Below are 22611 nucleotides of genomic sequence, written 5' to 3' on the forward strand. Positions count from 1 at the left end.
GGATGGGGTGGATCCCACACACGCCATCCAGTAGCTGCCAAACCCATCACTGCTTCATCCAGGCTTCAAAATAGCTACTGCAGTGGGCAAAGCAGGGTTTGCCCCAGATTGAAGCCGTTAGTGTGAGCACTGGGAGGACTCCTGTGGGGACAGGCTGAGAGAGCTGGGGGGCTCAGCCTGGAGAAGAGAAGGCTCCGGGGAGACCTTCCAGCCCCTGCCAGGCCCTCAAGGGGCTCCAGGAAAGCTGGGGAGGGACTCTGGAGCAGGGAGGGGAGCCATGGGACGAGGGGGAAGGGTTTTACACTGACAGAGGGGAGATTGAGATGAGATGTGAGGCAGAAATTGTTTGCTGTGAGGGCGGTGAGCCCCTGGCCCAGGTTGCCCAGAGAAGCTGTGGCTGCCCCATCCCTGGAGGGGTTCAAGGCCAGGTTGGACGGGGCTTGGAGCAACCTGGGCTGGTGGGAGGTGTCCCTGCCCAGGGCAGGAGGTGCCACTGGGGGGGCTTTAGGGTCCCCTCCAACCCAAACGATTTTAGGATCCTATGACTCTGTGACTGGTCGGCTCTCGTGCCAGGCAGGCCCGCAATAAGCCATATTGACACCGGCACGTTCCTTGCTGGCATGGCTGCAGCAGACCTGCTGTGACAGTTGTTCCTGGTGACATTTTAGCGCGGTTTCCATAAACTGACAGTGACAATGTTTAGTTTCATTTTAACACTGTGCTTTTACTTACACTGACATTGCGATATGATTGTAGTGACAAGTTGAAGGCTGATACAAAAGAAGTGGGAAACAACATAATTATAAAGCAGTAGCACAGAACAATAATTCTAAATTTTGTCTCTCACTTGATGTGCTGGGATATTGTGTCTAATTTTTGTATGTTGATACCTTATTTTCAATAGGAATTTTAGCTTCTGTACTGTAACTTGGCAGTAGACTTGATTAGACAAGACATTCTTGGGGTATTGTGATATGTATTTTTTTAGAAAAGCTTTTATGGGCTTCCTGTCTCTTGCGTATGTTATTCATTTGTTTATAACTCTGTACATAAGTTGGAATGTATTGTACTTTAATTTCCTAATCTTCATTGCGATCTTGTTCGTTTTCGTCCATACACGTAGTTTGTTTGGTCACAGGTTCCTCCATTCCTTTAATCTTCCCTTATGAAAACAATCTTGAACTTCTGAAGTTCCCTAAGCTTGTCTTGTGAAAGGATGGGTCCGTCGCATCTCGGGTGGTCTCTGCAGCGCGCTCTCCCTGGCTGTGCTCAGCTCTGGTAAATGCAGCTGTTACAGGTAAATGGGCATTAGACCTTCCAGACCCTTGAGCAGCACAGCCTGAAAGTCGGACGCTGATGGTTTCCTCTTCGCCTCCATCGCTCGCAGGAAGAGAGAAGTTTATTTCTTGGGGTCTGAGCTGGTGCTTAATGGAGGAAGCAAGAAATTCTTTAAAATGACTCCTGCTGGATTATTTAAATTCAATGTCTCAAATCTGAGTTTGGATCTGTTAGAATAAATTTACCTGGCCACACTCAAGGCTTTCCTTTCCATTAAAGCTCCTACAGAGTGAGGACTGAAAACAACTACATCTCAGGGCAGATCTTAAAGGACTGAAATATGTGGGGGTTGGTTTTTTCTAGTGCAAAGTGCATATTTAGATGTGTATCATTCTTGCCACCTGGTTGGGCCGTATTTCAGCAGCCCAGACACCGCAGTGGAAAGCAGAATTCAAGTGATAGATGGTTTGTATGAGAAGTATTAACAGCCGGGTGTGATATTGCTGTGTTGTTAGATGTGGGTGTGATGGAACCAATCTAACTGAGTCAGAGCGCGCTTCCCTCTGCAGCAGTCCAAGAACAAATGCGTGCGTGCTACGCATCCTAGAAAGTCTGTTCGTTTTCAGCAAATTTCTGACTTAAGTTTTATGTGATTCAGAGAGCAAGAAATAGTTCAGGTCTGAGGGCATTCGTAATGACTCGTGACTCAGGAGTCAAATTTGTTGTTTACCTCTGAACTCGTTCTACTGATGTTTGGGGAAAAGAAGTTGCTGAGCTCTTTCTCCACAAAGTCTGGAACAATTTTGAGTCACTCCAGCTGATTCATAATGCCTAAGCTTGGATATAACTGATTTCCGTATGTGCAGCAGATGTTGAGTTCCTGTTTTAATGCTTGTAATAAAACTGTTCATGCAATTAAGCACTTATTTAAAAATTAGAAGATGCAGGTAGTCCTGGTAACTTAGTTATGTGTAGGGATGTATAATTGTCACTCGTCAGCCTTACCTTTGGTAAGGTTTTGGTACAGTTTGTATATACACACCAAGAAAACTTTCATGCACGTGAAATTATTTGATTTCTCGCATTGCTTTTCTTTACTATGTGCATGCAATTAGCTCGTGCAAGGCTGTTGTAAGCATGTAACACAGGTTCAGTAATATATTTTTAAAATAACTTTCAGAATCTCAGTGCTTTTGGATGCCATTGTTGGGGTGATGCAGCAATATCCCCATCTTGGTGCTGGGTGGTAGGTGTGGGGCATGTTCCAAATCCAAGGGGCTGCTCCTGACTTGCAGTTAAGCCTTCTCGTTAAATAAGTGGAGCTCACTGGTATCGGATGGGTAACATACAAGCAAGAGGTTCATTTGCAAGTATTTACTTTGCCTTTATCCCCTCAGCTTTTAAAGAGAAAACACCCCCCTCCCTACTTATTTGTCTGGCTGCATTATGTAGGGATCTACAATTGTGGCCTAGTTGTCTCATGCAAATATTCCTTTTAATGTATTTTTCCTATCAAAGGAGGCCTGGTAGGTGGGTCTTTGGAAAGATCTGGTGTTTTGGGAAAGTTCATTAAGACTGTCCTGTAGCTTCTTGCATGGCTATTTTCCAGCTCTCCGTTGGACTTGACCTCCCCAGCAATAACTAGATGCACCTAATCGGGAAGGGCTGTAAAATGAGGAAAGGTGAGAAGGCTTTTGTGTTGCAGGGACCGACCGGGTCTTTACAGCAAGAAGTTAGCAAAACCCCGTGTTACAGCTGCGCTGCTGCAGGACCAGGACAGGTGGATTTAGGGCAATTGCCGCAAGGCTCGCGTGCGTTGTTACAGGACTCATTGTCATGCAGCAGGTACGCCTACTAACCAAGTGTTAGTGCTTAGCATCAGAAGGTTAACATGAACAAAAGTAACAGAAAGAACAATAATTTTAGGATTAAAAGAGCTTCCAGCTTCTTTAAAAAAAAAACAAAACCAAACAACACCACTGTAGTCACTGGCTAGCGTGTGCTGTTTATCTTCAACTGAATAGATTTGCAGAGGAGAAGGCAGGAATTGGAATAAAAGTAATGGGTGTCAGTGTGACACAGGACAGAATATACTAGAAGGACCAGAGTGCCTTATTAACACAGTGGTTTTCACACAACTCTTCTGAATCAGTCACAAACAAATTCCTACAGTCCGTGGGCTTTGTTACCACTATTGGCTGTGGTTCAGCATCGATAAAAATAAAATTGAATGTACACTATGTGCGCTCTGTGGGAGGATTCTTTTAGTGCCAACGGAAGCATTGTCTGTTCGTCTTTGAAGAAATACAACATTTGCTACTAAGGAATGAAAATAGAATTTTCCTAAATTACACAAAAAAAGAATTTATAAACCAAATGGCATCACTGTTGGTCTTAACATGATGTAGGACACACTTACACAAAATGTCTTCACGCACTAAATGTCTTCAGCAGTTTGCCTTCTGAGAATAAAGAGGTTTTTTTAAGAGGATTCAGTGTTAATTTAATGAAAGCACTTGGGCCAGTGTTTTGTTAAAAGCTAGCTCAACTGCCCTTAATAAAAATTAAAGTATCACTCCATTCTTACTATATCACAAGCAGATGACAGTAGTGAATAATGAGATGGATGATTCTTTCAGGTTTTCTTGCTAGAAATAACTGAAAGGATTTAAACATCCTCTTATTTTGGAGAGCTATCACAGGAGGAGTTGCAAAGAAGACTCAGCGTGTTCCGTGAGTTGGCTCTTGGATGCTGCTTTCTCCTGGAGATGCCGAGGTGTGGCTGCCTCTCGCACTGCCGCGGAGACGCGTCCCGCTGGCGACGGCCACGCGGACACAAACGAGCGCTCTCAAACCAGCCCTCGGGCAGCCGGAGGGAAGCAGCAGTGACCTCTCCAGGGCAGGGTGTTTGTGAGCATCTGGTGTTGGTGAATGTCAGAATTAGAATTTCACTCTGTTGCCTACAGGTTAGTTGTGAGATCTTCAGGAGCTTACTCATTTCTCCAGAAGAATGCCAGATTAAGTGGTTTAGCCATTCTGTTGTTATAAAATAACTTTTTGGCTTACGACATTTGGGAAAAAAGACCACGGTATGATAGAGGGGTTACCTCTGGGGGCAAGGCGGGTAATTGTTTTCTTTGCTCTGCTGTGGAGCACCAGTGGCTGCTGCGGGGGGCGGTGGATGCAGAGCCGTCTCAGGTAGGTACCCTGGGGCCCCAGAGAAGCCGTTCGCACACAGCTGTGCCTTGGGGTTCCTGGGCATCTCCGGAACACGGTAACAGTGCTCGTGTCAAGAAAGCTTTACATGTCTGTTCTGCAGGAGGTTAAGCTTGGGGGCGCTTTTATCTTGGGTCTGGAGGATCTCTGAATCTTACCTGGGGAGAACAGCATTCAACTGAGAAGTCAAAAAGGTTGTGATGCAGAATCTTTGCTTTGCTATCCTTCCATCGCTCTCTAGAGCGCTAAGGGGCAGCTAAGTACCAGGACACATACCAGTCCCTTTGAAATACTAATCATTCCTGATTCTGAACTAGCACACGTGTAAATAGCTAGTTTTTCTTTAATCAGCAGAAAATACGCTTTGGCAACTGTGGATGGTGCTGTAGTGAGAACTGGTGTGGCTGCGGCACCTTTATAATGGGGGGTGTGCATGGAGGAAGAGCAACCGCTGCTTCAGACATCAAGAAAGAAAGAGAATCGCATGTAAAGTGCAGGATTTTAATGTAATGGTCTGGGGGGAAACGTGCACATGTGAGTTGGAGGGCTTAAAAAAAAAAAAAGCTGTTTCTGAGTATAAAAACTATTGTACTGCGACCACATCTCTACCAAACTGTTGCAGTATTATTCTCCACAGATGATAAATTTCTGAGCCGGTAAGTCACTCTTCATTTCTTTCAAACCTAGACCTCTGCAGATCTCTGCTGCTTATGCTATGAAATACTCTAGGACTCCACGCTGTAGATCACATCACTCTGCAGCCAGTGGGTTTTTCTAGATGTGTAGTTAATCAGGACCTGGTTATTTCCCAGGCCTCTTCCTGCAAATACATTACACGGGCACCCGAGTTCCTTTTGGACAGCTGAGAGTTGAGTAATAGCAAGGGGTTTCTGGCATCGGAATAATGATGAGGGGAAAATGGATGAGAGTTTCAGAGAAAGCGTGAAAATGTTGTCTTGGACACAGTGGTGCAAATCCTGAAACGCACTGAGCATGTCCTTAGCTCGCTCTGACGTTACGAGCATTGGGAGTTTCAACAAAATGCTGAGCATCTCTCGGATTTGGGGCTTAATAAACAATTGTTACTTAGATGTTTGTTCTTTTTAGGAATTACACCTGTTTCCACATTATTTGTTCTGCTGATTGGCTTCTCTGGATTGCTTTTGGTCTGGACAAATAAGCCGCAAAGCTGGGAAGAGGCAAGCTTGCAAAATTTAAACAGTAAAGGCTTCCCATAGCCCAAAGCTAATATTAGCTAACACCGAAAATTGTGCTGTGTTTGTGTGGTGAGCGAGGGCCGGTTTGTGTCGGGTACCACCTTATGTGCTGGTGGCAAGAGCAAATTGGTGGAGGATCAACAAGTAACTAAGGGAACCCTCTTGGCACCAGGGTCCTTCTACAATAAAAGAATAAATCCTACTGCACGGAAACAGGTGCCTGGGGGTTGTTTGAGGGTAGTGTTTGTGGCTTGTGCAGGGTTCCTTGTCCCGCAGAGCCAAGCCCTGCGGTACCCTGTGGGTCAGGCAGCCCCCAGGTGGAGTCCCCCAATAAAGGGTTGTCTCCAGGACGGAGCTCTTCCGAAAGCCCTCGACTGCGGGCTGGAGGAGCATCCCCTGCCTGGCTGCGGAATGTGCTGTGTTCTGCTGCACGCAGCAGCAGCCGCTGTAACGCAGCTTCTGGCAGTTCTTTGTCTTTCTCCTGCCTAGTGCTCCCTCTACATCCGAGATGTACGTTCTCTCGGCCCCGCGTTAAAATGTTAAGGTTTGAGGTAAACCTCGTAAGGTCATTTTATCCGTTCCCTGACACTGCCGCAGCATAAATGTTGATGCATTTATTTAATGATTTGCCTGCCGCTTCTGACAGATGGTTGTTTAGTCTTACGCATCTTGTGTGATGGAGCATCCCCAACTTTTCTTGACATCTTGCTCAGTTGTTTTGCTGCTCTTTTTTGCAGTTTATTCTGGGCATTGTTTGCTTAGTTGAACTGGAGTTACTGTTTGTTTCTTCATCGGTGCTTTATCATGTTACTGTTTCTGTACGCTTTGCATAACTTTTTTTTTCTTGTAGTTGAAGACTGATTGCACTGTATCGTCTCGTGTCTTAGAATGAGAAGTTTGGGGAGGGGAGGTGGCACCTTCGAGGCCATTGATCCCATCTTTATAAGTTTGCCCTTTTAGCTGGAAACAGATTATTTGCGCAGCGGTTCGAGATTGCACAGGCAGAATCAGAAGGACCAAACTTTACATAAACCATTTATACTAAACGCTGGGAATGCTGGCAACATAAATCAACTACAATATCTATTACAAATTTATCACTTTATCAGTATTAGCTTTGATAGAAGTGGTTCAAACACTCGGGAAAGTGAACCGTACCTCAGAAGTTTAGCCCTCTCGTGAATTAATTATTCAGGACACACAGATCCTGGCCCCTTCAATGTATAGTAATTCTTTCCAGCCAGCATCCAGGACTTTAACTCGGGTGGCAATAATAAATAGGAAAAGTCTCAGGTGAAGCCAGTATTTCAAAGTAATTAATCATCTTCCCCTCATGGTCCCTCCGCCTCTCTCTTGGTTTTCTTTAACGAGGGAATTTCAGTAATAAATCTTTAATGATATATGTTAAGAATCCTTCATTAATTCTTGTCTACTTATTTCTCTCTTTTTGATGCTTTTATGTGGTATGTTGGGAAGTTAAAATGCATATACAAGAAAAAACAGTTACAGAAAGCTGATCGTTCGGCACGGTCTCTGAAAGGTTGTTTCTTGGCTGTGGAGCGTTGTGTGTAGCCCTGCTAACAGGAGTTGTCGGTTGGTGGCGGCTGGCCCCCACGCCAGTGCTTGGGTGCGGTTACGGGCTCGCAGCGCGATGGCAGGGGGAAAGCTAGAGAATAAGGCGGTGCGGCCTCTCCCTGGCGGGAGGCGATGGAGCAGTCATTCTCAGTTCCCTGGTGTGGGGAGGGCAGGGGGTGTCGCACAGTGCCGGGGGTGCCGGCGTGGGGCAGGCGACGGGGCGTGCTGCTGCCGGCGCGGCAGAGGGGATGTATCTTTAAATAATTCTCCTTCTGCGCGAGCAGCCATCACGCCTATTCAATGTGACAGGGACAGATGTGACAGATCGGTTCTGACACACTTCCATACCACAAGTCCGTGGCTGGAGGTGACTGGTGTCCTTCCCCCGGTCCCGTCCCCGCTGCAGGACAGCACAACGACGCCCGGATGAACCTCGCCATCGCCCTCACTGCTGCCAGGTACGGCGCTGCCACCGCCAATTACGCTGAAGTGCTGCGCCTGCTCAAGACGACAGACCCGGCCAGCGGGAAGCAGCGCGTGTGCGGGGTGCGCTGCAGGGATGTCCTAACAGGTGGGGGTCTCTGTGTGCGTGCGCGTCTTGCCGGCGGCCTGGGGACACCATGGCAGCCCCCTGCCCGCCTTCGCCCACCCAGCGGCCGGCTGTCTGCAGCCCCCAGCTCGCTGGGCGCAAGCGATGGCTTTCTGCAGCGGGCTGGAGCGGGCCACGGTGGGACAGGCAGCACAGCACTTCAGGGGAGCGTTCTCTCTTCGTTAAAGAAACACAGAAATAATGACAGGAGGGAGGAGCGGGGAACACTGCTGTTTGTAAACATCAATGAACCGGCAAAGGAGCCATCTTCCCAGAGTGCAGTGGCATACCATTAATGTCAATCATCTTTAACTTCTGTCAGGTTTTTCACTCAAATCCCGGTGTTTTGGCAGGGCAGACTAAGCTTTACATCCAAACTCTTCTGTCAAGCAAAGATGATATTGTAAAATGCTACGTGCTGTACAGTAATAATCCCATTCAGCAAGTCTACGGGTTGAGACTGAAATCTCTCTCGTTCGAGAGGCAGATTTCAGCTCAACTTCTTCCACCCGGTCTGCCCTCTTCTGCTTTTACAGATAAGATGGAATTTCACTGTAAACCGCTTTCTTTCAAATCTAGTGTTACGTGAAAACTTTGTTAATTTTTAAAAACCGAACAGCTGTTCTGTTCAGACAAGCACGATCCACTTTACAGTAGGTTAAGTTCATAGATAGATTAATAATAGAGAGTGTCAGTGAGCAGGAAAACAAATGGTGGATGTGATTGATACTGTTTTCTTTCACAGGGCAGGAATTTGATGTCAAAGCCAAGTGTGTTATCAATGCTACGGGACCTTTCACAGACTCTGTGCGCAAAATGGATGATCAGGAAGTACCAAACATCTGTCAGCCAAGCGCAGGCGTGCATATTGTGATGCCTGGTTATTACAGGTAACGGTAGTCTAAGCCTAAACCATTTGTAACGATCTCTGCTGGTGCCTTTAATACATAAGCTTGCAGAGACGCCTTTGTGGGTTTTACGGTAGTTTTGAATGCACGTTTTCATTTTCTTTTTTTTTTTTTTCAAGAGGATTCCAGCACTGTGCCGATTAGAAGAACAATTTCATATATTCAGAAAAGACTGAAGTCTTGTAGTTCTTAGATAAAACTCACCGAGGCAGAACTCCTGATGAAGCAGAAGGGCGTTTAGGCAGAGCATCAACAACAGACTTGTGAAAGGCCCCTTTTTTAATAACGAGTTTGACTTGAGTGTACTGACCGCTTGTTCACCCCCCTAAGAAAACAAGCAGCATATGAAACCTTCCAGAGAGGTGGCCACCTTCATACAAAAACTCTTGTCCTATTAAATATGAAACTCTGTGCAATGACACTCTGCCACGTTATGACTCCGCTCACAGTAAACATGAACGCAGCATGTAGGCAGTGTAAGAAGTAGTTCAAAATAACACGATGAAATTGTGACACCGCTGTGGACACAAGTGCACCCGCCCGTGGTGGTTGTGGTGGGAAGGACTTGCCTCCCTCTGCTGACCTTGTCGCAGACGGGGTTCCCGCGGCACTCTGCGAGCCGCCCTGCGCGCTCCTGCTTCTTCTGTGCTGCTGCAAAACCAAATCCCCTTCTACCAAGTGAGCCTTGGCAGTTGAAACTCAAATATTACCTTTGGTTTCTGAAGTCGTTACCATCCTAATGGAAATTCACATTCATAGACTTAGCCCGATTCTGTTGATACAGTGCACTTAGGATAATGCCTCCCATATCGTCATTGCACTCCTCTGTGAACAGAAATTCAGACTTGCAGTGCACAACGTGGGGTTTTTGCCATAGCTGTCCCAACAGGACACGACCACGGACAGTAAAATTGAGGCATTTTTGGCCTAGTCTAAAATCACTCTTGCATTCTGTTCTTTTTTTGGTGTCTTTCCACATGAGAAATGGGAAAATGACCTGAGAGCTGCTTTAAAGCAATGTGGAGAAATGGGTTGTCATCCTACTTTCCTCATACACTACAAGAAGGACGTGTGTGATTGACTTTATGGCTCTGCTGCAAAAGCACATAAAGTTTTAAAACTTTGACTCGCTTTGTAAATTCAAAGTAGGAGACGGCTTGATACGTGTAAAGGCTCTAGTTTATTTATTCTGCAATAACCTAATAATTTTAATTGGAAATGTAGAGAATTCTTGTTCTCCTTGTTCCCCCGTGTAAGTCAGCATGTGGGCATTACTTTTCTTGTAAAACAGTGTCTACCCACATGCTGCCTCCGCAGAACAGCTGATTAGATAAAACTGCACTGAATTTCCTTGAAGTGGGATAGCTTCAACCAAGGAGCTGTCTGCTAAACGGAAACCGCTCGTGGTATTTAATCTTAGCTCTCTCAGGTCTTCTCCTGGTGCCAAGGAATACTCCTCAACAAAGATTGTCATTTCACTGCGTCCACTTGCCTTGTGGTAAATGTTTTATAGCATTTTGCACCATACTCACACAAATGAAAATTTTTTAACAGGTAGAGGGTTTTAGAGATAAACATAATTAAGGTTTTGTAAAACTAATGTTAACCTAATACATGCATTTCCCGTGGGTTCTTTGTTAATAGTCCCAGTATTCCTCCTCTCATTAATTCTATTTTTAGTATACACATTTCTATTCTTGTAGCTGCAGTTAAGTCTCTCTCACTCCCTATTGTTTAAGTATATTATCTGCTAAAATGAGGGAGGGTTTTGGCTACCTTTGTTCAGATAGCCTTCCTGCCTGAAATGCAGTACTTTTTTCCCCTCCCTTTCTGACAAATTTCAGATGTTTTCCATCTTTCTTGAATTTTCCTGTCTGCTCTGCCTTCCAGATTCCAGGTAAACTTGGCTGTTACACTTTCATTCTACCCTATGGAAAGTCACCTATTTGTTCTTCAACTGCATTTGTGGTGCTTTGGTCAAATGCTTCTTCATCTAGAGATCTTCCATGCATCGGCTCTGTAAAATGCCATATTTAATGTGCAGGAATGAACCGCTTACGGACTTCAAGCTCAAGAGTTCTGATCTGTCCTTCAGTTAAAGCATCTTCTCTAGTTCAGTAGTCTATAGGTTCTTATGTTCCTTGTGTACCTTAATCGTCTGTTTTCAAGATTCTTTCCTGATTTGTCATATATTTGACGTATATTGTCCAATTTAACTGCACTGAAATTTGGAGAAGGAAGCTTTTTAAAAACAGACATGCTCCAAACTCACTCAGTTGGTTTAAGTCAACTCTTAAATATTGTACTGTTGCTTTACCGTTAGGCCGCACATCTTGATACTTGTTTTGCTGACAAAGAGTCACTTTAGATCCATCTGTATTATGCTCCAAGACCATTTGCCACTATGTTTCTATCTACAGGGATTGCTTTATACTTCATATTAGAGTTTACAATCCTGAATTTACCCATTTTAGTAGTCTTTGAAGATTACTGGGGAAATCTTGCAATGGCTGATATTGCTGGAGCTCATACCACATTCTTGCATCCATTCTGTACTCTGAAGAATTCATGCCCTCCATCCATTCTCCGTCCAGCCTGGATTTGTGCTTGGCATTGGCCCAGTGCGTGTGCAGGGCCTTGCACTTGGCCTGGTTGAACTTCATGAGGTTCGCATGGTCCCACCTCTCCAGCCTGTCCAGGTCCCTCTGGATGGCATCCCGTCCCTCCAGCGTGTCGACCGCACCACACAGCTTGGTGTCATCGGCAAACTTGCTGAGGGTGCCCTCGGTCCCACTGTCCATGTCACCAACAAAGATGTTAACAGCCCCGGTCCCAGTACCGACCCCTGAAGAACGCCATTCGTCACTGGTCTCCACATGGACACTGAGCCATTGACCTCAACTATTTGAGTGCGGCCATCCAGCCGATTCCTTATCTACCGAGTGGTCCATGCGTCAAATCCACGTCTCTCCGATTCAGAGACCAGGATGTCATGCGGGACAGTGTCAGTGCCTTGCACAAGTCCAGGTAGATGATGCCAGTTGCTCTTCCCTTATCCACCGATGCTGTAACGCCATCGTAGAAGGCCCCCAGATCTGTCAGGCCCGATTTGCCTTTAGTGAAGCCATCAATTGCTGTGAAATCTCATTGAAAACACTTAGCTCTGTAGGTGGTGTGGTGAAACTGAGTTTTAAGTCTTTCCTTGTTTCTCTCCCTTATTTTGAACAGTTTTTCTGAAATCACGTTAAAAAAAATTCCATACTTTTGAGAAAATGTCTAAAGTTTTTTGAATATTCTGATACTGTATATTAAATCTCTAGTTTCCTGTCTCTAAATCAATAGCTTTTTCATTTTAAAAAGTAATCATTTGTCTGACGTGATTTACCTTTCACAAATCTGTGTTGACTTCCCCTATTAAATTGTACTTCTCCAAATGTATGCTTAAGCGGTCTATAAATATCACCTAAAAAATGTTCTAATATACATGCTATATATGAAATTTTCAGCTTCTCTTCTAGCCTTTTCAGATATTGAAAACTTACCTTCAGTAATCAGTTTAGACTTCCTAAAAATGAAATATTCAGTGATTCAGCTTGCGGCTCTCTTGAATAGGTAATTTATATCCAAGCAGGTCTTTGTCTACCTTCAGCTTATCGTGTTAGTAGTTATTTGAGTCCATTGAATTACTCCCCTCTGATGGTCCTTATTAGCACCTAAATATATCCCTCCTGCCCCCCTCCCGTATCCTCTGTATTCTCCTTCTGCCATGGGGACCAGGGGCAGGACCTGAAGACGGCTAACCTGACTGCAGGTGTCTGTACAAGGACTTCCAGCTCCTGAAATGAAAGTCAGCATCTTCCCTTTAAATAAGAATGAACCCAAAAAAAGGCAGCTTAAATGTTTTCCTATATAAAAGCTGCTTACTTTGAAGTGTTTATGGAAGCCTTTTGTTTTATGAAATATACACGGAGCTATTCCATAAGGTCTGAGGATAACTGGTTTTGTACCTATGGGTTTTTATTTTTTTTACATTATACCAGAAAATGATGATACGTAAATTAAAATTTCCTGTGCAAAGAACTAAATCGTTCTGTTTCAGCACTGGCATAAGTAAATGAAAAATCTCTGAAAAGTAGCCTCCAGTTAGTGTCTCTTTTGCCTTTTTTTCCTGAAATCCCCGTTCCCCATTGAGGAGCGCGGGAGCTGGGAGCACTGGGAGTACGCTTCTTGGTGCGAGTCCCTCGGGAGCCTGTGCGTTCCCGTTCCAGTAGCGGCACTGGAAGTTTGCTGTTTCAGTGCACTCCTAACATTTGTTGTTTCAATCCTGCTCTTCTCTTGTTTTCTCTATTTTTTCTTTCCGATGTTAAACTTTGCCCCCCCCCACTCCACCTTTGTTGTGAATGCGGGTTGTAGGAGTCCTTGAGATTTTGTATGTTTTTACTTTTGCTCTCTGTTGAGGGTGCAGGCAATTGGTCACTTGAGTTAATGATATTTCATCTTTAATTTTTCTTGTTATATACTTAGACACATCCAGACACGACCGCAGTTCTGTTCTTATTTGTTGCATTTTCACATGCGTTCTGTTTTAGCCTTCCCTTTCCTTTGTGGCATAATATAAGTGATTGTCTATTTTTTTGATTAAAAGCAGTTGTTCGTTCCATAATGAGTTTCAAGTAATTGCTGTTTTAAAATTTTCAAATGTTTGCATTTGAAATTCCAATGAGCAAGATTTTCCAGAGTGAATGGAGTTGCAAGATGCTGTTGCTCGATGCAAGGTTGTGGTCTGCTAACGTGCTTAGCAGATCAAATTCTAGTGATATCTGAGCATCACATTCGAGGGCCTTATTTCTCAAAACTTCTGGGACTACCATTTAAAGCCAGGTCATGGCCACATGTGGAATATCAGATTTTATTTTATTTTTTAAAAATCGTTTGACCTAACAACAAAGGTACCGTTCTAATACTTTATCTGGGGTACGAGATGTGCAAGAACAGAGTCCCTGGTGATGCCTGGCCCGTTTTGAACCATGTCCCTTCTTCGTTTCAGCCCTGATAACATGGGTCTGCTCGACCCAGCCACCAGCGACGGTAGAGTGATTTTCTTCCTGCCGTGGGAGAAGATGACTATCGCAGGGACCACAGACAGCCCGACTGATGTTACTTCCCATCCCATACCAACAGAAGAAGATATAAACTTCATTTTGAATGAAGTGCGCAACTACCTTAGTGTTGACGTTGAAGGTAAAGCTCCGTCGGCTCTGGTTTTTCCCTGGAAGGTGCTGATGAGCGGGTGGCATTTCAGCCTGAGTAAAGGCTGGCTGGCTGAAGTTCTGCTCTGACTCTGGTAATTGTGGTTCTTGTGCGTCTGGGTGTTTCTAAAACGAGTGGGACAGAAGCGCCATCACGATCCATGCATCAGAGCTCAAAAATGATGCTTTTCCAGATATACCTGCACTGCTTGGGTTATTGAAATGGAAATCAGTTCAGATTTCACATACCTTTCACCTAACTGGCACTAGCTGTGCAGCCGCACAGCCGAGTCACTGCTCTCTCTGGGTGGCAGAGGCGAGATTTTGCGGAACTGGGACAGTTCGGTCATACAGCAACACAAGTACTCAAATAATTCACCTGCTTTTCTTGAAGGAAAAGGTGTTCTGACTTTTACCATGTCTTTGTTTCTATTTCCATTTTTCTAGACACTTTATTCTTAGAATTTACTTTTCTTGATATGGTAAATATCTGATGGTGTCATTTTTCAGTGGGAGAGGAACCTATAATGGGCAAAAGGGAGAATTTATAAAAATTACTTGGTGACAGTTGTTCCCTTCAGTAGCTGAGAACAGCCTTGTTGTGAGACACTGGCCTGCTTTGACTCAGTGCTGGTTTAAGAGAGAGGCCTCTTTCCTTCCTAGTGAGGTCTTAAAATTATTCTGGGAAAGCATTTGTACTTCTGTATTTCTGTTGTGGTAGCAGCATTAAAAGAAATCCAAAAAGCACTCGGTCAGAAACATCGCGCCATCCTTAGATTTAGGAAAACTCGCTGTCGGGACGTTGGGAATGCTGGATTACTTGTTCCCTGAAGTGGGTAGTTGATGGCTCTGTATTGTATAAAGTTCAGAAAAAGTCTTTGGAAAGTGTACCTTTAAGTTTTTTGAGCAGAAGTTGATATAATTAAGTAAGCCAGGTAGGTAGAGTTAAGACTGTGAATAAGACGGAGATTTTTGCAGGATATTTTCCAGAAGTACGTTGTGAAGTGTTTAATTCTTTTGAATGAAACCTACCTAGGTGCACGCTGTTTTTCACATATGCAATTAGCAGTGTTTATAGATTGCTTGTTATTGAATTAACAACTGTGCTGGCCATATCAACTCACTGCAGACCTGCCTTTTTGCTGCCAGAGACAGTGCCAGGGTTATCAACTTACACAGGCTTGGATGTGTTCCAACTGTTTAATTATAGTGTCATGCATGCTGCTTTTTCTAGTTTCATTAGTTTATAAACGTAATATGGTATCTTATTTCTGTGATTAACACTTCATTTTGGCAGGTTAAACATGCTGGCAGAGCACCATTGATTTGTGAAATCTATTTTGTGTTCTTTGGGGGATATTTTTACACCCTTTTACTGATTTTTCAATTATCATTTATTTGAAAGTTGTATAGAAAAAAAATATATTCCAAAGACTTCAGTACAAAGCAAATCAGTCATTTTTTCTATTGCACATTTAATAAGCAACAAAATTCATTACATTAAATTCTCTAGTGTTCCCACGATATATATATTAAAAAAGGTGACTTTCGGAGGCTGGGGTGTTTCCCTACGGCTGTTAAGGGCTTTGTGACTACTTGACGCCTTCAGGTTTTCTTCCTCCACGTTTACTGAGAAGTCAGGGCTGGCTTTGGGGACGTACTTGCAACTGGCCAGGAAGCAGAGGAGCAGCGTAGGGGGAAAACAGAAGTAAACGGGCATTTAGTCAGGCTTCTTGTGGAGCGGGACAGGGTTTCTGAAGCAGGGAGGAGGAGGAGGAAGAGGAGGCAGGGCTGGAGGAGGCAGTTGTGCAGCAGCTGTGGACTCCCGTTGGGGGGTTTTGCCAAGTCAGCCGGGCCCTTTCGGGCCACTGTGCAGTAACAGCACTGGCCTGGGATGCAGGCGTTGGGGATGTGCTACAGCCGAGCACAGCCTTGCCAAGAGATTTTCTCCTTGGCTATACATGCAACTGCTCTTGCGATAAAGGCTCTGGATAAAGATCGCTTGTCAAGAGGAAAACTTGGATAAATAACCTATAAGCTAGAGAAAAAGCTTTGAAGTCCTAAAAGCAAATGTTATACTCGTGTGGAACAAACTTCATTTTGGTTTCTAACATGTAATACAAGGTCTGTCCTGTCAGCACAAGCAAACAAGGAGAAGGCTTGGTGCTGGGGGGGAGCGGGGGTGGTTTGGGTTTGGTAGGGTTTCGGTTTTGGGTTTGGGGATTTTTGAGCAGACCAAAAATATGTCTGGTGTGTTGCATGATACTCATTTCCCAGCGAGCGTCTACTCAGAGGCAGTGCCCCAAAGACCGCGGGAGGGGTATGAGATAAATATCCATCGGTTCCTGGCTGACTTTGGCTGATCTTTGGTTCCTGACAGTGAGAAGAGGAGATGTGTTGGCAGCGTGGAGTGGCATTCGTCCTCTGGTCACAGACCCCAACTCCAAAGACACGCAGTCGATATCCCGGAATCATGTCGTTACCATTAGCGACAGTGGCCTCGTCACAATAGCAGGTACTGGAAGTTCTCTTAAAGTATAGGTTTGCTGGGCTTCCCCAGTTATTTTCTTCAAAACTTTTCCTGTTACAGGATAATCCTTCACGTTCCTATCACTAGATGATGATCTGTCAGTGGCAGCATGACTGGCTTGTTGGAGCAAGTCTAGTAAGGATAACGTGATATATAAAATATATCTAGTACGTACCAGCTTCATACTCCCCTTGCTTTCCCCAAATAAAGAAGTAAATGTGTGGTTACAGGTGGGAAGTGGACAACCTACCGTGCCATGGCGCAGGACACCATCGATGCAGCTATTCAGGCGCATGATCTGAAGGCAGGTTCCAGTAAAACTGTTGGGCTGCAGCTCCAAGGGGCTGAGGACTGGAGTCCCACACTCTACATTAGGTTGGTCCAAGACTATGGACTTGAAAGTGAGGTGAGTCATGGTTTGTGTGGATGCTCTGATGTTTCTGCATTAGAGGGTTGTGGTTTTTTCCACTAAATCTAATACCAGCATAACTTGTACAAAGGTCTGTTGAGCCTGATAAGAGCATATTATCTGGCTGGGACAAAGATAATTTTAACAAAAATAAATTCAAGTAATTGTTCTTCTCTTCTTCCCTTTTCCCTTCCTCCTAATCTTGGCTGTTTCCTGCTTTAAAACGTTACGACATGCTGGGGTCTGTCTTCCCAACAAAATCTCCTTCAGATGTGAGCAAAGCGTGGCAGAGAGTTGGAGCATCATTGGCCACGGTTACATTGGTACACACGTGGTGGTGTCAGTGCTGCTCTAACCCATTCCCAACGCGTTTCCTCCCACACACTCAAAATCTAATGCCTTCTTCAGCTCCTTTGCTATTGTTAGGAAGAGAATTGACAAGAAAAATGTATGTATATTTGACATGCTTTCAAAAGCGTATTGAATTTTGTTTTCGACTCCACAGGTGGCTCAGCATCTAGCTTCCACATATGGTGACAAGGCTTTTGAGGTGGCCAAAATAGCCCAGGTTACCGGAAAGAGATGGCCCATTGTTGGAAAGCGTCTTGTGTCTGAGTTTCCTTATATTGAAGCTGAGGTATGTGGAAAAACTACATAATGTTCTTTGATTCTCTTCTTGGGATAAGCAGGTTCTAGAGCAGGTCTGTCTCACTCTGCAAAACATTGCCATAAGCCCTTTCCTTTGGTGAGGTCCAAATATTTTTTTTTTTCTGGTTTTTCCTCTTCCCCAGAGGGGAAACAAACATGCTTTGCTTTTATGTTTGTATATACATATATTAATATATTTATATATATAATTAAATATTTACATCTAATGTCTGTTTTTTATTTCCTATATACACGTTTGATCCCAGATGCATTTTATAAAGTGTGGCAAGGAAAAGGGAGCTTTTCAAACCCTTCTCTTGGTTGGGTGGGAACTAGTAACAGAGAGCTCGTTTTGCATAGCCAGCCCAGCAGTGCCGTTTGTGATGCTAAACATAATCCCTGACAATGCCTCTCTACCTTCTCATCTGCATTTTTTCCCCTTGCCTTATTGTTGTAGGTTGTCTATGGTGTTAAAGAGTACGCCCGCACAGCAGTGGATATGATTTCCCGACGTACTCGCTTGGCCTTTCTGAATGTGCAGGCTGCGGAGGAAGCCCTGCCAAGAATCGTAGATATAATGGCGAAAGAACTTAACTGGAGTGAGCAGAAAAAAAAGGTACAAAGGGCCTTTTTCATCTGCAACTGTTCTGTTTTTCTTAAGTAGTTTCCATGTTAACGATCTAAATTAGTTGAATAGAAAACTTCAAGTGATGCTTTTGCCCGGAGAGAATGAATCACTTGGTGCATTTCATTACAAAGACTTTATCAGAATAGCTGTGAGATGAGTCGGTATTGGCTGGGGGGTGGAGGGGAGAGTGAAGATCTGTAGCCTGTTTTTCCCAACTTTAAAAATGAAAGCAGACTTGGCGTTACTATCCTATTCCTGTTCAAATGTTTTGTTTACTGACACTTTTCAACAGATCTGCCTCAAAAAAGGAGGATTTTGTAATCTGTGTGACTCCTTTTTGTCTGCTGTGTCTTTTGAAAACTGACGATACTGAGTTTGCACCATTCTCTGGCCTGAATTCATGTTTAAGGACGCTGTTAGCTTCCTTTGCCCCGGTGGGTCTGTGCCCAGACACACAGCGTGGGATTCCTCTCGCTTGCCTTGTGGCGTTGGTAAGGGGCTGTCTCTATCCCAGCTAGTCTCCGTATGCCTGCTCTGCAGTAGACAAACTTCGGTCAGATGACTTACCTTAATGAAGGCATCTGCTGTGCGTGCAGTTAATTGCACCCCGCAGCCCTGTTTCGATCTCCACAACCTGTCAGGAGCACCTTGGGTAACGAGTTTAGATGTAGGCCTCCCACTTACTGACACGAATCCTGCCCTTTCTGAACTATCACGTCGTGTAAGTTACTGATTATCACTTCTTGCTGTTGTCACACAAAGACAAATGCCCGGAGCTGTGGAGGCTGCGCTTGTGGTGGTGCCCAGGAGGAAAGGCAGAGCAGGGAGTGCCGTACCCCAGCGGGACCCCTGGTCTGGGACTTCCTTCGCTCTGAAGCAAACAGAGCCTGTGACGCTCACCTAGCTCTTCCACTCCAAAGGAGATGGGAGGTTCCCCTTGGGCTGTTCATGAAACCTTTTAGCTGGTTAGAAGTTTGATTAACATTCTGGAAGGAGCTTGCTTGAATCCTGCCCACCAGAGGACCTGCTGTGACCGTAGCCCCCCCCTCCAAGAACTGCATAGAGAATTGTGAGCTGTGTTGCTGTATGTTGAGCAACCTCGTAGTCAGAGGTGTTTGACCGAAGTTAGAGGTGTCTCACCCTTACCCAATGAGGTTTGCTCATGTAATAGTTTACCGTGTTAAACAAACTATATCAGTCCTTCCATGATAAGAGGTTAGAAAACGGGAAGCTTGCAAAGAAACCAGCCTGAGGTCAGGGTTGCGTGGACAGCCTCTGCTCCAGCAGCCCAGGGCTGGGGACTTGGACACCCGTTCTCACCGCAGCCTGCAGGAAGGAAAATCAGCAGGTACTGCCTATGCCTGGAAGACCTGCCCAGCCGCCTGTGGCTTGTGTGAGCTCCCTGATGCCAGCAAGGCAGGCTCTGCATTCCCTAAATGCCCACCGGGGCTTCTTTTGGAAAAGTCGCTCTTTCTTTCAAAGTGGCTAAACCCCCTGAGTTACGGAGCATCTCTTCTGTAACCAGTCCTGGGCCGTTTGGAAGTGCTGTGTCTTCACAGCAATCTTGCATGTGCTATATTTCAGCTTGACGGACGAGGCAATTCAAGGCCTATCCAGAAGAGCATTCTTTAATTTAGATCTTATAGTAAGACCATTAAATAAGTCTTTGTTGGTTTGGGACTTTAAGGCTAATTTGCGTGCTTAGATTGAAGTACGTAAGAGTAGCCTGGTATAGTTTAGTTGGTCTTCTAATATGCCTTCACAAGCAACTCTTTGCGAGATGAAGTGGCTTATATGTACGTGCCTAGGAATCTTTTACTGCTGTGGCGGCCGTTCCTTAGCGTGCGCGCTCTGCTTTGGTAACTGCAGGGCAGGCTCTTTAGTATTGCTGCCCATGTGGCAGGGGCTCGTGTCGCTCTTAGAACCGTGGCTGGTACCCATCGCTGGAGAAAGAGCTCCGTTCTGCAGTGTTCTGTGCATCTCAGGTGTTTATCACTCCTTAAAAAACTGGCTACGGAAGACCGTGCACTGAACTTTCAGGTAATAAATTAAGAAACTAGTTTAAAACATAAAGAACCTGCCTGGTGTTGAGCCTTATGATTTTTTCATTGATTTTTAGACAGTTAGGTAAAGGACTGCACTTTGTAGGCCTGACCTGCAACTGTGGACCTTCATGAAGTAGGCAGATATACCATGTGGGACTGAAGGCGTGGAATGGTCCTAAAAGCATTTACACAGTAATTAAAAGGTTTTACTAGACTTGGTATCTCTTTTCAAGACTAAAAAGTGCCTAAGCTTAACTTATTTTTTAAATACTTTTCAGCTACCGTCTTCCTAACTCTTGTACCTTGGATAAATTCTACTTAAGTGGAAAAAGCTAATAAATACTACATTAAAAATAATTGTGTAAGAACTTGCTATTCCTCAGAAATACAGTTTTTCTTTTTTATTGTAGGAAGAATTTGAAGCTGCTAAAAGATTTCTCTATTATGAAATGGGCTACAAAGTAAAATCAGATCAATTAACAGACAGCTCTGAAATCAGTCTAGTGCCTTCAGATATTGAAAGGTAAGTGAAGTAAGAGAGTTCCCTGTGCTGCTAGGAATTAATACCTGTCATTCTTCTGAGTGCAGTTTTTCCCACTGATAATACTTATCTTGCAGGTACAAGAAGCGATTCCACATGTTTGACAAGGACAAGAAAGGGTTTATTACTATACTGGATGTGCAGCGTGTCTTGGAGGTAACGTTTCCTTGTGTTCGTTTAGTTTCCTTTTTAAGCCTCTTATCTGAGTTTAGAGTGTGGCATAAACAGTGCTGAACAAGCCAGCTGACATACTGCTGTGCTTTTTTTTGTCTAGAGCATCAGTGTGCAAATTGCTGAAAATACACTTCATGATATTCTAAACGAAGTGGATCTGAACAAAAATGGACAGGTTGAGCTCAATGAGTTTTTGCAGGTGGGTGTTCCCGTGTTACAAGAGAAGCTGTAACTTTAATGAACCAAGGCGCGGGTATTTAATGTCTTCCCTCTTTGCTGGAGGGCTGGGTCGGGGGCTGGGTGAGTGTTACCTGGGTAAACGCTGTGGTGTTGATGCTGTTTGCCTGATCAGAAGGTAAGTGACACGCAGAGCCATCCTCGAGCAACGCTGAAATTCAAAGATATTTTTTCATGTGCAGAAACGATGAGATCCAAAGAACAAATCCAGTTTACAAAGTATACCACAGTACAGACCTGAACTTGGCTTTTTTAATACAGAAATGCTGTTTAAATATATTCAGAATTATATAATTGTCCGTTGGAAGGTATATGGTGCGCACATGCACACTGACGTTTATCTGGGTCTGTTAAGTGATTAGGGGTTTCTAAACTATTTTGAATATTTTAAAGAATGAGCTTGTGGTTGAAGCACGTCCAGTCCGTATAATCCCATTGTAACTCCCGGGCTGGCTAACGGTATCTCGGTGTGTATGAAAGACATTACATTGACAACACACACATCTGCTTTTTGCAGGGCTTTAAAATAGATTTCAGGGTGCTACTGCCGCGTCCGCTTGCCCAGCGCCTCTTGCATACGCAGTTTGCCGGGCAGCGTTGTTTTTGTGGAGTCTTTCTTGGTGTGGTATTTGAAGTGACTGCCATGTCTTTCCTGCATGGTGGCAATGATGAATGCCGAACATGAGATAAATTAATGCTGGGGATTTTGGTCAATGTCAGCCCTTTCTTCACTGTGTCAAGTTAAACAAACAAGATCAAGGCAGAGGAAATGGTAATTGTCTCTCTCGAGATGAGCTGTAGATAAGAGCAGCATTGTTGAATCTAAATGCAGAAAAATTTCACAGGTTGTGTCCAGCATTGAAAAAAGGACTATTTATTTGCCTAAAACGCAGCAATTTAGCTGGGTAACTGAAATGCGCTTGGGGGAAGGGGAAAAAAAAAACCCAAACAAACCATGGGGGAGGGAAAGAAGAAACAATGGCTTTGGGAGTTTGTGCTTAAGTATTCAAATATAAGAGAAAATCACAGCTGTTTTTCTGGCTATTGAAAAGGGTCTCCCTCTTACACCCCTCTGCATGTGAAAGCTTGTAATTGGTGGGGGGGAGCCCACCATTTACTGTAAGGGCTCTGTTAAACTATAATTTAGTTAGTTTGGATACATTGTGGTTAAGAAGTTGAAACAACTAGCAATTACGTCTTCTGTGGATCTTTTGGTGGCTTTCTGGGGTTTTTGCTTTACTGTGCTGAAGAGTCTCACTGGGGGTTGCCCATCCTAAGTCATAATATCTGTAAAATATAAGAGGCAAGTCACTGTTTCGCTGTAGTCTCACAGTTACTTTTGTAGAACTGTGTAACTCTGGGGCTGC

General features: G+C 44.4%; 1 protein-coding gene across 3 annotated transcripts in view; it reads left to right on the forward strand.

Moving 5' to 3' along the window:
- The window catches only part of GPD2 (glycerol-3-phosphate dehydrogenase 2), a 63159-nt gene that overhangs the window by 35596 nt on the left and 4952 nt on the right, over positions 1 to 22611 (forward strand). For all 3 annotated transcript variants that reach the window (XM_074594277.1, XM_074594279.1, XM_074594278.1), the window contains exons 7-16: positions 7693 to 7857; positions 8621 to 8765; positions 13831 to 14024; positions 16413 to 16547; positions 16793 to 16968; positions 17477 to 17608; positions 18077 to 18235; positions 20703 to 20815; positions 20911 to 20989; positions 21108 to 21206. In XM_074594277.1, the coding sequence (XP_074450378.1) occupies positions 7693 to 7857; positions 8621 to 8765; positions 13831 to 14024; positions 16413 to 16547; positions 16793 to 16968; positions 17477 to 17608; positions 18077 to 18235; positions 20703 to 20815; positions 20911 to 20989; positions 21108 to 21206 (1397 nt within the window). The remainder of the gene's footprint in view (positions 1 to 7692; positions 7858 to 8620; positions 8766 to 13830; positions 14025 to 16412; positions 16548 to 16792; positions 16969 to 17476; positions 17609 to 18076; positions 18236 to 20702; positions 20816 to 20910; positions 20990 to 21107; positions 21207 to 22611) is intronic.

The sequence above is a fragment of the Larus michahellis genome, chromosome 7 (assembly GCF_964199755.1).
Source record: "Larus michahellis chromosome 7, bLarMic1.1, whole genome shotgun sequence".
Classification (NCBI taxonomy): Eukaryota; Metazoa; Chordata; class Aves; order Charadriiformes; family Laridae; genus Larus; species Larus michahellis.